General features: G+C 40.7%; 1 protein-coding gene across 1 annotated transcript in view; it reads left to right on the top strand.

The window, feature by feature from the left end:
- Window positions 1-18195, top strand: part of ARSB (arylsulfatase B) — a 143950-nt gene that overhangs the window by 51342 nt on the left and 74413 nt on the right. The window contains exon 5 of the mRNA XM_032474844.1: window positions 16438-16681. Coding sequence (XP_032330735.1) covers window positions 16438-16681 — 244 coding nt within the window. The remainder of the gene's footprint in view (window positions 1-16437; window positions 16682-18195) is intronic.

The raw sequence follows: 18195 nt of genomic DNA, 5'->3' as shown, positions 1-18195 counted from the left end.
GCAGACTTGGCAACAAATCTCCAGGTGAAACCCACTGTTTCTAACCAGAAGCTTGGGAAAGGAATCTTTCGCTGGAGAATACAGGGAAATTCCCATTTTATTTATTTATTTATTTTCTCTCTATTCTCTCGCCTAATCCTGCCCCAAGGCCAGTCTCAGTTGAGGATCTGCATTGCTTTTGTGGTGGGAGTTTGGGCTCCTAAAAAAACCCACGGGAAGATTCCGACCAGAGGACCAGGGAAAATGGGCCCCTTTAGTCCAGAGAGGGTGGGAGAATCTTACTACTCTCTCTCTTTTTTTTTTTTTTTTTTTTTGGCTGGTTTACTCTCAAAGACAACCTCAGGTTTTAGAGGGCTAAAACCTGAGAGAAACCTGTCTTTCTGACCAGAGGAACCAAGAAAAGGGAGCCCTGGGGGCTGGAAAGTATGAGGGAGTCCCCAAGAGTAAAGAGCTGGAGAAGGGGGTCTGCTGATTCTGTGTGTGAACTGACAGAAGTCTCAGGCTCAGCCCCAAGCCACACCTGTGCCACCCAGGCCCAGAGAAGCCACACAAAGGCTCTGAGAACTCACCTTCACTATAAACCACTGCCCGAGCCCCAGACCAATCCCTGAGTGGTGCACACACTGGGCAAACCCAAACATCATAGCACAGGCTTTAAAAACTGAACTGATGTTACGACCACTGTCTGCAGGTGAGACAAAATATGTAGTCTGAATCTCACAGGGTTGGTTATAACCATTCTCCATGAGACAAAGTTTAAAACTCTTGGAATGAATGGAAACATAGAAATTCTCAACAGAGAAATAGAAGGGGAAAAAAAGAACCAAATTAAACATTTAAAACTGAAAAATACAGTACCTGAAATTAAGAATTCACTCTCTGGGCCCAGAATGAAGATGATAGAGGAAAGGGTCAGTGAACTTCAAGACAGATCAGTAGACATTACATAGTCTGAAAGACAGGAGAAAAATTGAGCTGAGCTGAGGGACCTATGGAACACTATTGAGAGGTATAACATATATGTCATTAGAGTCCCAGAAGAAGAGGAAAAATATTGGTGCAGGAAAAAATGACAGAATAATGTCTGAAAACGTCACAGATTTTGTGAAAGATACATGTATAGACTCATGGAGCTCAGTAAAATCAGATGAACCCAAAGAAAACCATATCCACATTGTAATCAAACCGCTGAAAACCAAGGATGAAGGAAAAATACCTTGAAAGCAGCAATCCTGATTGTGGGGATTTACCCAAGAGAAATGAAATCATGTTTATACAGAAACCTATACCCACGTGTTTACAGAAGCTTTGTTGATAATTGCTCATAACTGAAGTACCTCAAATGTTCTTTAACTAGCAAGTGGCTAAACGAAAGTGTGGTACATCTGTACAGTGGTCTATTACTTAGCAATGTAATGAACCATTGATACATACATTAACATGCATGAATCTCAGATGGATTATGCTGATTGCAAGAAGCCAGACTCAAAAGGTTATACACTGTATGATTCTTCTTATATGACATTTTGGAAAAGCAAAACTTTGAAGATAGAAAAGAAATAAAACAGTGACTGCCAGGGGTTAAGGGTAGGGTGGAGAGTTTGACTGCAGAGGGGCAGCACAAGGGAGTGATTCTGGGGTGGTGGAGTTGTTCTGTGTCCTGTCTTGAGCACAGTTCTTATGATTATAGATTCAGCAATGAACAAAATAACCAGACCCTGTGTTCCCAAGTCAGGGAGAAGATGATAAACAAATAAATATACCCTATTAGGGTACTGGATCCAGTTTATGCACACTACCAGCAAAAATGAATTTATTTAGGGATAGTGAAGAATTGCAATTCAGGACAACAAGCTATAGCGAAAGCGAAAGACATAGGCAAGTCTAACAAAGGAGGGGAATGTTATTTTATAGAGAAAAAAGGAGGAAGTTGGGAAGGGTTGTTTTGAATGAAAGTCCATTGGAGAAAAGTGAGAGTTCAAGGTGATGATGGTTTTTCATTGGCTGAATTGCTGGGGTGGTTGATTTCCTGTAAGCGATGCAACCACATCTTTTCCTGCTGAGGCCTGGATTTGCTGAGTCTTTTGTTGGGTCTGTTATTGACAAGTCTTCCTGTAATTGACCTGAGGACTGTGCAAGAGGGTCCCCTTCTGGCCTCCTGACTCCAATTTAGTGAGGGTTCCCTTTATTGTCACATTTAATTGTGCTGGATATATGACTCCATTTGTCAAAATTCATAGAACAGCACACCGAAACAAGTGAATTTTACTGTACATAAATCAGAAAGTAAAAAACACATCGCTGGCACACTGTTTCATATCTGATAGGGTTAATGTATCTTCATGACTACATGAAACATGGAAAGATTCATGTAATCTCTTGTCTATTTTGAAGTCGTTTTCCACTTGATTCCACATTTAAACTTGCAGGAAGCCAAAAATGGAATAAACAATGAAGCAGTCTCTTTGGGCACACACAAAAAGCTTTCCAAAAAAGAATTTGGTGTCTCACGTGCCAGGCAGATGTTTTGTAGGGTCAGCTTAGCACAGAAGGCTCTGATCAAAAATTGAGGTATAAAAAGTACGGATCTGTAAGGGAAAAAGAGACACATTGATTCCGGAAATGGTCTATTGTTTTTTTAAAAAGCCAAGTCAATGGGATGGACTGGTGAAAACAAGAACAAAGAATCTGACGTGTCCTGGAAGCTCTGGGTTCTGATAACTCGGGGGGTGTTTAGAAGGCCCTGTCTAGAAGAGTCCCATCTGTTGTGCTGAGGTGCATCCTTGCCTGTGTTCTGAAATATACATGGAGTGGGCAGGCTTGGACTGTGTCCATGAAGCAGATCGTATCAATTCCTGGGGCAACAGGAAGAGTTTTCCTGAATGGAGGCCTCTTCCTTAAACCACCTCTCATCCACAGGGCAAAAAATGCAGGCAGGATGCTGAATTGCAGTGAAATCCCACCAGCTGTGACCAGGGCTGTACTTTCTCCTACTGTTCATTCTGCCATTAAAGTTATACTGTCACTTTGCTTTCTCTTACACCATGATAGAGCTATCCATTTTAATACAGAAGTGTATTACAAAACCTATTGGTTTTAAGAACTTTGCCTACCTCTAAGTCACAAAGATATTCTCTTACATTTTTCTATAAAAGTTTTATGGTTTTAGCTTTTACATTTAGGTCTTTGATCCATCTTTTTTCCTCCATACAATTTTGTTTTGTTAAGATATAATTCACATTACCATCAAATTTGCCCTTTTAAGGTGTACAATTCAGTGGTTTTTAATATATTCACAGAGTTGTACAATCATCACCATTATCCAATTTTTTTCATCACCCCCACAAAAAAATCCGGTACCATTAGCATTTCCCTCCTCCTCCCAGCCCTTGGAAACCACTAATCTACTTTCTGTCTCTATAGATTTGCCTATTCTGGACATTTCATATAAATAGAATAATACAATATGTAGCCTTTTGTCTGGCTTCTTTCATTAGCATAATATTTTCAAGGTTCATCAATATTGTAGAATGTGTCAGTACTTCATTTTATTGTTGAATAATATTCCTTTTTTTCTGTATATTGCTGGAAATAAATCACATTTTCTTTATCCATTCATCAATTAATTGACACTGAGTGTTTCTACTTTTTGGGGCTATTATGAATAATGCTGCTATGAGCATTCATACACAAGTTTTTGTGTGGACATATGTTTTCATTTCTGTTGAATATACACCTAGGAGTGGGATTTCTGGGTTGTGTGGTACCTCTATGTTTAACTTTTGAGGGACTGCCAAACGATTTCCAAAGCAGTTATGCCATGTTACATTCCCACAGCAACATATGAGGGTCCCAGTTTTCCACATCCTCTCCAGCCCTTGTCACTGTCTGTCTTTTATATTATAGCCATCCTAGTAATATGAAGTGCTATCTCTTGTGGTTTTGGTTTACATCTTCTTAGACCTTTTTTCATGCTCATAATAATGTCCATTTGTATATCTTTCTTTGCAGAAATATCTATTCAATTACCCATATTTTAATTGTTTTGTTTTTACTATTCGGTTGAAATACAAGCCATCATCAATTAATTTTTCTGTATGTTGTGAAGTGGGGATTAGTTAAGGTTTTTTTCCTCCTTGTTTTCCCCCTTGATATTGAATTACTCTAGAATTATTTGTTGCAAAGACATTTTCTTCAAGTGGCTTGTTTGGCACTTTTACTAAATATCGAATAATCATTTAAGGGTTGTTCTTTCATTAGGCTCCCTCTTCCAATACCATGCTACCTTGATTACTGTAGAGTTATAGGACATCTTGGAAGTTGGGTATTGTAATTCTTTTAACACTGTTCTCCTGTTTGAAAATTGCTTACAATCCTGGGGTAAGTCTCATTTGATCATCATGATTGTGGTAGGCAGAGTAATGTCCTCTTCTCTCCCCCCCACAAAGACATTCACATCCTAAAGCCATGAACCTGTGAATATCTTATATTATACAGCAAAGGGGAACTCAGGTTGCAGACTGGTTGCCAATCAGCTGATCTTAAGATGGGAAGATTATCTGATTGGGCCAAATATAATCACACTTAAAAGTGGGAGAGAGACAAAGAGGAGATCAAAGTAATACAAAGTGAGAAAAACTCAACCTGCCATTATGGACTTTGAGGATGAAGGGGAAGTCTTGAGCTAAGGAATTCTAGCAGTGTCTAGAAGCTGAAAATGGCTAAGAAGAGATTCTCCTCTGTTGCCTTTGGGAGGAAATGCAGCCCTCCCAATACCTTGATTTAGCCCAATGAGACTTGCTTCACGACTTCTAACTGATAGAACTGTAGGATGATAAATTTATGTTGTTTAAGCTGCTAAATTTGTGGTAATTTGTTATAGCAGCCATAGAAAACTAACACACTCATGCATTACCATTTGGATTTGATTTACTAAAATTTATTGAGGATTTTTGCACCTCTGTTCATTGTAGTTTTCTTTTTTGGTAATGTCTTTGGTTATGGAATCAGTAATGCTGGCCTCATAGTTGGGAAGTTTAGGCTCCTCTTTGTTTTCTGAACGAGATGTTCTGATTTTATTCTAGCATTCATTCCTGCTCTTTTTCATTCTTCTGTATGTCTCGTGTAGAATAGTCTCCTTTGAGTCCTAATGTATTCATAGATGTTACGTGCAATTATCTAACCACTTTGCTATTTCTGCTGTTCCTGCACATTTTCATGTGAAATAAATGCTATTTTATTATCAATTGCCTTTTCTCTTTACATGACATTTAGAGTTATTTTAAAAACTAGGTACACAAGTATACTATTGTGTATGAGCTCCATTATAGGGAAGTAAAAAGAGCATTATGAAATGTTTGTTATAGAAAGGCTTGCAGTATCTTTCTGGCTTGGAAAGCTTGTGATCCATGATTTAAGCTGTCTTTCCCCTAATTCAGAATTATCCCCATTATAGCTGATGTTGTATAAAAAGGTAAAATCTGTGAGTGAGTCCATAGGTGGGTCACGTATTATCACATCCACAATAAAAACAAAACAACCACAACAATAAAAACAGATTCACTTTCTATTTCACCTGCAAAATGACTTAACAAAGCTCTTATATCCATCAAACATAGGGCATTCAGCCATAATGCTCACACATCGGCATAGTAATCACAGATTTCAATCACAAAGAGAGACGTGCAAAAAGTGTTACTTGCTTCTTTTCTCCCCCCTGTAAATGAGCTCAGTTCTGCTGGGGTCCCCACTCTGCTTGGAGGAAACCTGTTTTCAGTCCATTCAGACCATGTTGGTTAATTCAGGGTCTCTTTGTCTCATCTCTAGCTCCCCTCCGGAAGCTAAAGCATTGGAACTGAGGGGAGTGTGTAGTCTGGACATCATCCCCACTAGCTCTCTGCAGAAACCTCCCGTTTTTGTCTGGCCTCTGTGTGTCATTCCTCTAAGAGCACGCTGCAGCCTCCTTGCCTGCAGACTTGCACCATCTCTTGCCACATCTGTGCTCTTCTCAACAGCAAAAGAAAAACATTCACCTGGGGGCTGCAGCCTCTTCCACACTGTGGTGTGAGAGCCTCTAAGCCTGCAGCCATTGCCACCCTCTGCTGCGATACCGCACCGGGCACAGGGAAATGCAGGGACCCTTGCTGTCCCTTCCTCTATTGCCAGGCTTCACTGGGGGATGAAGCACGGGTTGTTTCCGCTCTTGGATACCCACAGCTCTTGTTCCCTCTGCCCTGCGATGCCGGCCTGGGGGCAGGGCCCAGAGTGCCTTCCTAGGATCAGAGTCGTGTCCTCTGTCTCCACTTCCATTCCTCTCTCTTCCCCTAACCGGCTCTGAGGGATTGTTTGCGCTAAACCTGTAGCCATTCTGTCTGCTGACTATCCCTTCCCTGAGGCCATTCACCCATTTCCCTGCCTACTTCCTGGGTGGAGGAAAGTCACAAGGCAACAGGCATTGCCAGGAATGAGAAAAGCACTGACTTACTGTTTCAAAACATTATTCCGGTAAAGTTATAGGCACTCGATGCACTCTGACCTGTAATCACTTTTCTCTCTTCTGTGTGTAGGCTTAACTCTATACCAGGATAGTAAGTTTTTGTGTGCCTTTGGTTGTGACCTCTGCTAGATCAGTGACCGGTGGAGGTGGTCACACTGTATGGATATAGGTGGATCAGTGACATGAATGTGGACTATACAGCTTTTTCTAGGTCTAAGCCATCCTTAATTATACCGTGAAGCTTCTTACTGTCTTTAATGGTGTAGGGTTATCATTTTCATGTTTTAGTTACTGCATTATGCTTCATACAGTGATGTCCGTGTGGATCACTTGATGTTGGAAAAACAGGAAAATAACTTTCTTAGTTTTAAAACTAAAATTCATATTTTTTTCTTAAAAAATTTGTATTTTTTCTTTTCCTTCCCTCATTCTTAGGCCAGCCAACAGAGACCAGCCATCTACACCTTCCTGATTTGCAGATTCTAGCCTGCTCTGAAATTAGGAAGCCAGCTCTCATACAGATTATTTGCATTGTGTCTGAGACTCAGTGAGCCCTTAGTTAGGATCTGATTGCAGGGACTTGGTGATGCCTATTGTGGTCACCGGGGGCATTCTTTTTTTTAATTTGTTCGATTGTTTGGTCATGGTTTTTAATCCCAGTTCATGGCTGTTAAAGAGACACTGAGTTTCCCAGATACTGGACCTCTTTCTCTCAGCATCCTTTTGTCTCCTGCTAAAATGCCTCTAAGTACTTAACCACTTGCCTCTCTTTGGGCACAGAGACCCCAGCTGCTTCCCACATTTCTTCTCCAGCTGTCCTTGCTCCTAGTAGCTAGTGCTGTCTTCATTGCTTGGGGTGGCCACTGTCACCGGATTTCTCCTCCCTCTCACTGTGTACATCCTGGTCAGAAGGGGTCAGAAGGCCTCACGTGCTCAGGAGGACCAGGAATGTGAGAACTCAGAGTTTGGTTCATTCTGCCGCTAGACCAGGTGTCATCTGCAGTTCCCAAGGGAATCTTATTCTTATTCTTTATTAATTATGCATTCACTTGAAATTCTTTTAACAAACTTCCTAATATTTAGGTGTATTGAGATTTTGTTTGTTTCGGCCATGAAAGTTTTCACTTTTCTGTTCTTTTTCCTTCTTACAGTTTTATTAAGATATAGTTGACATACAGCTCTCTATAAGTTTAAGGAAACAAAATGGCCTGTCCACTCAGTTTGGTTTATTTGTTTTTCCAAGTAACCCTAAAATCATATCTTAGTACTTATTAAGTAGAGATCCAATAAAACGTTGTTTCTGCTTCAAGGGTTAAATCAGAACATTTAATTTGTGTTGCATACAAACTAAAGTACTTGATGCTTGCCCAAATAGAGTATGTGAGCTTTCTCTAGTTTCATTCTCTCCGAAAAATCATCAACCTCAATGCCCATCTTCCTCATCATACAAGTAGTTAGTACAATTCTTATTTTGCAACCACAATTATACTTTTTTCTACCTCTCTTTTTTAAATTGAGGTATAGTTGATTTATAATGTTGTGTTAATTTCTGGTGTACAGCATAGTGATTCAACTCTCTCTATATATAGTCCTTTTCAGTTCTTTTTCAAGTCATTACAAGGTATTGAATATATAGTTCCCTGGGCTATACAGTAGGACCTTGTTTATCTATTTTATGTATAGTACTTAGTATCTACAAATCCCAAACTCCCAATTTATCCCTCCTTACCCCCTTCCCCCTCTGATAACCATAAGTTTGTTTTCTGTGTCTCTGAGTCTGTCTTTGTTTTATAAATAAATTCATTTATGTCTTTTTTTCTAAGATTCCACATATGAGTGATATCATATGGTATTTTTCTTTCTCTTTCTGGCTTACTTCACTTAGAACGATGATCTCCAGTTCTATCCATGTTGCTGCAAATGGCATTATTTTATTCTTTTTTTATGGCTGAGAAGTATTCCATTGTGTATACACATATATTATATCTTCTTTATCCAGTCATCTGTTGATAGACATTTAGGTTGTTTCCATGTCTTGGCTATTATAAATAGTGCTTCTGTGAACATTGGGGTGCATTTATCTTCAAATTAGAGTTTTTTTTTCCAGATATATGCCCAAGGAGTGGGATTGCTGGATCATATGGTGCCTCTACTTTTAGTTTTCCATAATGGCTGCACCAAACTACATTCCCATCAACAGTTAAGGAAACTCCCTTTTCTCTACATCCTCTCCAGCATGTATCATTTGTGGACTTTTTAGTAATGGCCATTCTGACCAGTGTGAGATGATACCTCATTGTAGTTTTGATTTGCATTTCTCTGATAGTTAGCAATATTGAGCATTTTTTCATGTGCTTATCGGCCATTCGTATGTCATCATTGGAGAAATGTTTATTTAGGTCTTCTGCCCATTTCTTGATTGGGTTGTTTATTTTTTTGTTGTTGTTATTGAGTTGTATGAGTTGTTTGTATATTCTGGAAATTAACCCCTTGTCAGTCACATCATTTGCAAATATTTTCTCCCATTCCATAGGTTGTCTTTTTGTTTTGTTTATGGGTTCCTTTGCTGTGCAAAAGCTTACAAGTTTAATTAGGTCCCATTTGTTTATTTTATTGCCTCGGTGAACTGCCCTTGGAGAACATTGCTGAGATTTATGTCAGAGAATGTTCTGGCTATGTTTTCTTCTAGGAGGTTTATGGTGTCTTGTCTTAACATTTAAGTCTGTAAGCCATTTTGAGTTTATTTTTGTGTATGGTGTGAGGGAGTGTTCCAACTTCACTGATTTACATGTGGCTGTCCAGCTTTCCTAACACCACTTGCCGACGAGATTTTTCTACCTCTTGAAGATATTTTCACTTCTCTCCTGCTGTCCTTGAACTTGCCAGACTCTAAAGCACTTCTGTGATGCTGTTTTCACCTATCACTTTGTGATTGGCATGACTGACAGATAAACAGCTATCTAGGCAAAAAGTTTCTGGCAACCTTAAAGGGTTTTCAAGTCTGGAAGGGGAGCCAAATAATTTGTGAGTAAACCATGACACTCCCTCAAGGTGCCAAAACATTTTAGTTTGCCCTGAAATTCATAACTTCATTAGTAAAAAATATCAAGCATTCTTTCAAGATCAAACTGCAGGAAAAGCAAGGAGGGCTTTAGTTGTAAGAAAGGGCTGAATAAACATTTGGTACTTTTCTTGGCCCTAAATATTCCAAACACAAGGCTTCTGTGCTACTTGTGAGGAGATCCGGGATATGGAGATCAAATCTAGCATGACCCATGCCTTCTAAGTGAGAGTGACTCATAATATTTTGTACTTAAAACTTTCATTTAAGGATCTCCAAGGCCTGTGACTACCTATAATTTAAATGACAGAAAAATGTTCAACTGTTTGCCTACCAATACGTAATAAATTAAGGTAGTTTTCTAGTACCCAGTTCCATTTTAACTTTCAGAGACCAAATGTTTTCAATCTGTCAGCAGACTTCTAGTCTTTTCATCCTTAATAAGTTTTAAAGGAGAAGATAAAATCCCATTGATAGACTCTCATCATTCTAAGCAATGACACTAGCCCTAATTAAAATGAGGAAATCTTTTGCTACAGCCCCGTGTTACATTTTTCTTTTTTAATCCCCATTCATTCCTGCTTTTGCCCTTTCTCTGCATTCATCTTCCTTTATCTTCTGCTCTCTTGGTGGTTACATCAGTTATTTGGGGTCTGGCTGCCAATTCCATTCCACCAGAATCCCCCTAATGCTGGCTCAGCGGGAACGCTCCCCTTGCTGGTTCTTTTAATCAAGATGTAAAGTCTGATTGTGTCTGACTGGCAGCTGGGGGTCAGAGCACTGATCTGCCCTGAATGCTGCAAACCATTTAAAACCCCTGCAAATATTCAGATAAATATCTGAATAAAGATTCCGTTTCTGAAGTTTAATTTGAATGACAAGCTATGGCCATTGTACCACTTTCTTTGATAATTAATGTGCTTTATTTAAACTCATGGAAACAGAAAGAAGTCACAACAGCAAAACCCCTCATAATTCATCATGTTTTTATGATGCTCAAGAAATTACATACAGAGAAGAGAGTGCACCCTGGAAGTGTGTGTGCTTGGAATACTTTGTTCTTACAAGAGCCTTGCATTTTAGAGTGTGGTTATAATGCCTAAATCTGGCATCTGTTCAATAAATACCCAGATAGGAGGCAGTTCTGTTCTGCATACTCTGATGCTGCTGCTGGTGGTGATTATCGTCAGTGAAATAGCTAATACTTATTGAGCATTACTTCTGTGCCAGGCTTTATGCTCAGACAGGTATTGTTATTATCCTCATTTTTCAAATGAGAAACTTAGGTGCAGAGATAGAATAATTTGCGCAGGCTCACAGTACTTAACTCCCATCCCTGGAGGACAGCCTAGTAAAACTAGAAGTGTAGCAATCAGGAATGAAAGAGAAAAATAATATTAGTCATAAAATGGCTAGATACCTTTTTGTTTATATTTAGTCATTGTTTGACTCAAGTTTTCCTTAAGTTTAGCACTAGAGTGTTCTTAAGAGTATGATTAATTTAGTCTTAAGAAGCTGTGATGCAGAACACCCCACTATCTCATGTGTAATTAAATAAGGCCCTCGTACTCCCCAGGCCTGGGCTCTCTTCTTTCTGCTGGTGGTTGGCTCTGCCTGGTCATTCTGGTTCCAGCACTTTTGAGAGGCCCAGTCACCCCTTAACACCAGTGGGGAGATCTTATCTCTTTTTCTACTCACACCGTGTGACACACCTTGTCTGTCTTATTTATTGTCATTTCCCCAAAACTCAGGGTCCCTGGTACATGGTGGTCACTCCAGAAAGATTTGTTAAAAGTTAGTGAGGACTCTCCTCCAGGCCAGGACGGGCTTCCTCAAAGGCTCTCCAGCAACCCCTTTGACATCAGTGTCACTGATCAGGTGCCAGATTGGACAAACAATGACAATGCCAGTATTTGTGGGTTTGATTTGCTTAAATCCTCATGGGCATGGCAAGAGTCCCTCCTGCCAATATCCTGTAAAATCAGCAGCATCTGTGTGCAGAACAGCTTCCTAAAAGTCAAGGTCATGGAGCAGTTGGATGAAGGCTCAGAAAACGCTATGCAGTCATCAGAGTTAATTTTTCATGCCTTCAGTCTCCATTTTTGGTGGTCTTTTTTCCATTCACTTGTTTGTCCCCCACCTTTCCCTCCAATTTGGGAGCCCTTCTCTTTGACAGGTCCTATACGAGGTCCTGGGAATGCAAAGAAGAATGAGACCTGTTCTTGTCCTAGAGAGCCAGAGTTCTTGGAAAAAACAAACCATGAACAACTAATAAATACCATGCAGAAATAAGTGTGATAGAAAAGAAATAAGTGTGATAGAAAAGTAGAAATTATAAAGTGCAGAAGGACAGAGGAGAGACAAAGACTGGGGGAGTAAGTGAAAACAGCGATGTGCCATTTAAGTCAGGCAGGAAAGACAGGGAGGGCATTTTAGGCAACAGAACCAACATGTACAAAGGCAAAGTCAGCACACTGTATTCTAACAACAGGAAGTGTGTCCTCCGTGACTGAAGCACAGGGCACAGTTTATGGGGAAGGGCAGGAGTTGATGCCCCAAAAGTAGGTTGGAGCCATGTGTGAAGGATTCTGTGTGTTGGACTAAAGTATGAGCATTTTCCTGATTGGGAAGCAGTTAGAGGTCTTTAAATACACATGTGGCCTGGTTGGTTTGGGGCTTCGCAGAGATGCCTCTGACAGCAGTGTGAAGCGTTCTGTGAGTTACCCCAAGAGTCCAGGTAAGAGGAGTGCCAGACCCAAGGCAATGGGGCTAGAGAAAGGGGGAGGTGGATTGGAAACCCATTTTAAAAATAGACTTGGCCCAAGTGGAGGCATTGAATATAGAACAGGAGGGAAAGAGAACATCAGATTGTAAATTGAGTGTCTGGGTAGATACTTTCTCCAGAGCCTTTTAGGAGGAGAAGACTGAATTTACATAACCCTTTAGATGACTGCTAAGACGTGCATTAACTCTCTAATCTGCATTTGAGTCATTTAAAAAAAATAGCCTAAAAGAATCAACCATCAGTAACAAAACCTTTTATTGGACTAAGAGACTTCTTGGTGTTTGAAATCCTCTTGCCTACTCATCTGTCACACTCCCGTGGGTGGCCCTGTTCAGAAGGAAGTGTAGGCCCCAGTGCAAGGCTGCTGGAACCTTCCTGGCTTTTCTTTCCTGGATCCCCAAGTCAGAGTGAGGAGGCTGCCTTGGGTAAACCAGGGTTGAAGGATCCAGTGGGGCAGGAAGATGGAGAGGTACACTGAAGGTTCAGGGCAGCCTTCCACAGCCAAGCCACAACATCGCACTGTTAGGGGAGGAGTCCTAAAGTCTAAGGTTGTTGTCATGGTTCCATCTTAATTTTTATCAGCTGGATACGAGTGGGGCTTCATTGTCATATACTTAATGCATTTGCTCAGATCTTTGGCTAACCGATGTTTTTCCATGACTTTTTGACAGCTATTTTTGTTCAGTAATGAATAATAAAGTGAGATTTACCAGCTGTAGATGACAACATTTGTTTTATTTTGACATTTCTTTTCTAGACAGCAAAGATTTTATAATTAGGTTTTCTCTCTGCCAAAAACATCGCTGAAAAACTATTTCCCTGAAAAAAAAGTTTCCTAGCTTCCTTTACCAGTTGGAGTCATCTTATTTTGATTTGGAAGTTTTTTCATAGGTCAGTCAGGAAATGAAACTAGAGAAGTATCTCTTGAAAATTAATTCTTAGCAAGAACAAAAAAAAATGACTTTTGCCCAATAGAAAATTAGGAGAGAAAATGAAAAGAAATGTGTTTGAAATGATGATGGTTCCATTGTCTTTCTGAGTTTTAGTTTATGTCAGGCTTGAGTGAACAACATAGGAAACCCCCTTTCTACCTTGTTTCAAATGAGCTGATTTTATTCTTGCTATTACTCTGATCAGATTTATGTGCAGCTCTTTGAAATACCTGGGAGGCTGTACTGGAACTGATGGTTAGCACCCTATTCCTCAGAGGCCTTGAAGTCTCTGGATTTTTTGCTGATAAGTGGTGACCATCGGCCAGGTACCACCTGGCAAAGCTGAATGGCCCCCTTCATGCTGTGGATTCTGCAGTTGGCTTTGTGACTGGGGAGCCCAAGAGAATGAGTTGCAGGTGTGTTAATTAACAGTGCTTTCTCTCTGGAGAGCTCTTTAAAAAATGATGGAGGAAGCCACATTGATAACCGATGAGAGAATTGCTTATCGTTGCTAATGGGAAAAACACCATAGAAGCTGATGGCAAAAACAGTCACACTCACTGCACTGACACCTCCCAAATAAGATGCGGAAACACCTTCCAGCTCCTACAGTAGCAGCAGTGGCCAAGTTCTCTTTACAGCCCAGAGTATTTTCCTTCCTGAGTCATACCTCAGGGGCTGCTCCTAGAATCAGATTCCAGACCCAGCCCGCCCTTATCCCCATCACCTCCACTCTTATTTCTACCACCATCATCATCCAACATTTTTGTCTTAAGCACTAATATGTGGAACTGAAAGAGACATTACATAATACTTCAAAGAGGCATATCTATTTAAAATGGAGACAGCAGACATCTTCTACAAGCATTGAGCCAGTATCGTTCATAGCAACCCAGACAACTGAGGGAAATAGTAGTACTGTCTCTGCCATTCTTGATGTCACAGGTGGAGAGCAAACATTTCTCTACAGGGTATTTTTGTATCACATGAATAGCACCTTCTTTTAAGTTTTGATTGATTAATTGGTTACTGGTGACTGATACTCAGTGAAATACGAAGAGCCTGGAGGAGTTCCCTTTATCTAGAGATGGTGCCCCCTGTTTTGAACATGCTTATGTGAAATAGAATGTGTATTTAATAAAGTAGGCTTGGATGACTCTTTGGGCCTTGAGTTTTTGTCCAGAAGAGATGTGAGGTTTCAGAAAATGTTCTTGTAAGTCTGATAGCAAATGATAAGACCGATTGTCCCCCACCCGTGTGTTGAGGAACTGGTACCTTCATCTAGTGTAGCTCAAGACCCTCTCCCTCCCCTTCAGGAAGCAGAGAAGAACCGAAGGTCTGGTGTGGTAAGGGCTTGATGAGAAGTCTCCTTGGCAGTAGAGTCTGGACTTTCTTACCCACCACGACAGAGGCTCCTCTAAAGGGAATTACCATCACCTCGAGACACCTCTTCATCTGCTGTATCATAGAAAGAGTGTACACTTGGCTGGGTTTGACTGTGCTTATCTTTTTCCCAGGGAAGTGAGGCTTTATGTGCCCGCAGATATAAAACCCACTTTACACCAGGGACATCAGGAGCAGGGCGCTCTGGGTGCAGATGGCGCCTGGGGAGTCGCACAGACCTTGTTTGAATCCTAGCTTTGCCACTTATTAGCTGTTTGGCATTTTCACATCTCTCTCTCTCTCTCTCTTGTTCTTGCATGACAAAATAGTTATAGTACTAGACTATTTGTATTGTTGTAAATATTAGCTGCTGTTTATTGAGCACATAGATTGTGCCAGGTCCCCAGCGAAACAATGATCATAAATGGTGTCACTGAATTCCCACCGTAATACATGAATGAGATAGGGGTTGTTACCTCTACATTAAAGATGAGGCTCACACCGCTAGTGAGTGGCTGGCATCAGGCTTCAGTTCCAGGTCTGCTGGACTCCAGATTCTGTGATAATGTGGACTCCAGATTCTGTGATAATGTGAAATTAAAGCGGGGCCTGGTGTGGACTAGGTGCTTAACAGATGTTGCTTCTCTTTCTGTCCGCCTGCATCCTGTGGGTTTGACAGATTTTTTTTTTCTTTTTTAAAATTTATTTATTTAAAAATTTTTTTTGACAGATCTTGATTTCTGTGTCAGATTTTTTTATACATGGCATTCTATAGAGCAGATCTGTCATACTGCCCTCCTGTGGTTCATTTGGATAACAGTGGCTTTTAAAAGACATTTAATTGGAGTATAATATACATTGAAATAAGCATTATTTTCAAAACATGTCTCTGAAGTCAACCAAGTGTATGGGTACTTTTGGAGATAATATGATTCTACAACCTCAGTATTTAAGAAATATGACTTTTTACTTTCTTCAGTCTTAGTTTCTAACTCTGAGCCCCACCCATCTGGTAAGATACTTAACTTACATCACTCTCGTAACTTCTCTGTCTTTACCACCGTCCTCCATTCCCTTGGTTGTCTGGAAGAGAAACCTCTTCTCAGGCACACAGCGCATGATGAAGCTTTGTCCTGCCATCCTATCAAGAGGGGAGGGATTTTTCTTGCAGTTAATTTTTCACCTGACTGCTCTGCGTACACAGACATTCATCCCACTGGTGAAGTCTTAACTTTCACACTTACAAAAGAGTTCAGATCACCAGGGAGCAGAATATTAATTTCGTTACCAGTTTAAATGTTAGAAAATTTTTCCAGGAGGAAAATAAAAAGGCTCGCTATCCCCACTTGTTAGGAGCTTTAAGTTCCTAAGTGAAACTTACTCAGAGGCATCTTTTCATGTACCGGGAGGGGCTCCACCTACCTGGATTCGTTCTCCCGTGTTACATGCATTTGTACACATACATTTGCACCCTGGTCATTGGTCAGTGCAGGGCTCTGTGCTGTTATCCTCCGGGGACTTGTTTTTCAGTGGCCCTACCCACGGAGGATGTAAAGGTCTTGTGTCAGACAGAAGCCGCGCCACACTCTGGTCATGTCTGTGTGTGATGGAGAGTCGTGTTGGGTGGGGAGAAGGTAGTTGGTGCAGGAAAGGCTGAAGAGAAATTTTCTATTTTAATTCTTAAGCACCATTTAATAACAACACACATAGAAGTCTTATGTTCTTAAACATGTCTCATAGTTAACCTCGTCCTCACGCCGTGGACCTGATTGTGTTTCAGATAATGGAGGGCAGACTTTGGCGGGGGGCAATAACTGGCCCCTGCGAGGAAGAAAGTGGAGCCTGTGGGAAGGAGGCGTGCGCGGCGTGGGCTTCGTGGCCAGCCCCTTGCTGAAACAGAAGGGCGTGAAGAATCGGGAGCTCATCCACATTTCCGACTGGCTGCCCACCCTGGTGAGGCTGGCCGGGGGCAGCACCAAGGGCACCAAGCCTCTGGATGGCTTCGATGTGTGGAAAACCATCAGGTACCTGCCCACCTTTCTCTTCTCCCATCCGGCATAGGAGCTCTAAGATCAGCATATCTCGGCTGAGAAGGATAGCCTTTGTGTGAAAATGGTGGTTCAGCTGACAAACAGATGATTTAAAAAAAAAAAAAGAAAGAAACTCCTTTAGAAATACTGTAAATATACATATTATTTATATATATAATATATATATATATTGTATGTTCTGGATATGAGATTGTGGGCCTGTGTTTTATATGAAGGGAAAAATTGTCCTCAGTGGCTCACCCTCTACTGGCGGTGGAGAAGCTGTGCTAAGAAGTAGCATAGGGTATTGTTTGCTTTCTACAGGGGGTCAGGGGTCCTATCCTGTTGCTGCTAGGAGAATGGAGGATCAAGCAGGGGGAAAGAGATGGAATTTGAGCGGGGGAGCAACTGTATACACTTATTATACAATAAGTATATAATGAGCACCTACTATGTACCAAGCCCTGGTCTCACGGCAGAGGAATTATAACAATACACGTAGAAGTCTTCTGTTCTTAGACAGGCAAGATCATGGCTCTCATGGAGTTTATAGTCTAGTGAGGGTGGGGGGAAATAAACAAGTAAACACATACGTAAGGAGGTGACTTCCCATAATGATAAGTGCTGTGAAGGCAGTAAAACAGTGTGTTGTGATCCAGACAGCTTGCAGATGTGAAGGAGGTACAACTGGGGAGCAGACTGGACTCGGCTGTGGAAGTGGTGGCCGTCCCTCCCTGTTTAGCCACCACAGTGTAGAACCGTGGCCCCCAGAGTGGGGAGGTGCACACCTGCGAGGGTGCATGAAGAAACCTTAAAAACTTGTAGTTAACTTTATCTCAGCCTTTTAAAGTATATGTTTTATAAGATACATAAGATATTAATAGATGAGTACATACACCCAATTGATTAATAAATGTAAATAAATGTACATATACTGGAGGTATTGTTTTTACAATGGAGAGATTATGATTACAATTGTCTAGTGTAATAGTTTTTGACCTCTGTTGGGTGTTATAGCAAGGGGTAGTAGCTGATTGGTCCCCTAGTGGCCAGGGAAACATGACCTCCTCTGTCTATAGTTTGGATTTGAAATGTGTTAAGTATTTATCTATATTTTCTTCGAAGTGTTGTGGTTTGATTTTCTTCCATGCAATTCTTGAACTGTTGTGAGATGATTGTGTGTGTTCCATGAAGTCAACATCTAAATCAGAGGAATGGGTTTTTCTTCCCCCAAGGCTTTTGAATTATAGACCTCTTTGAGAGTCTGAAAGCTATGAGGCTACAGAAAAAAAAGTACCTATACATATGCACAAAAATTTAGATAGAATTTATTTTTATGATGTTAGATATTGATTACACATTCTTTTCTATGTACGCACAGAAAATATGACATTCTTTGAAAACCTCTGCCTCTCTCACTTATTTTTAATACAAAGACTAATACCTGCTTTATGATTAAAGGGAAATAAAACAAACATTTCTAAGCAAAGCAAACCTTGAACTTCAGT

Source organism: Camelus ferus, chromosome 3, assembly GCF_009834535.1.
Source record: "Camelus ferus isolate YT-003-E chromosome 3, BCGSAC_Cfer_1.0, whole genome shotgun sequence".
Taxonomy (NCBI): Eukaryota; Metazoa; Chordata; class Mammalia; order Artiodactyla; family Camelidae; genus Camelus; species Camelus ferus.
The sequence above is the reverse complement of the archived record's forward strand: the minus strand, read 5'-3'. Positions and strand labels throughout refer to the sequence as shown.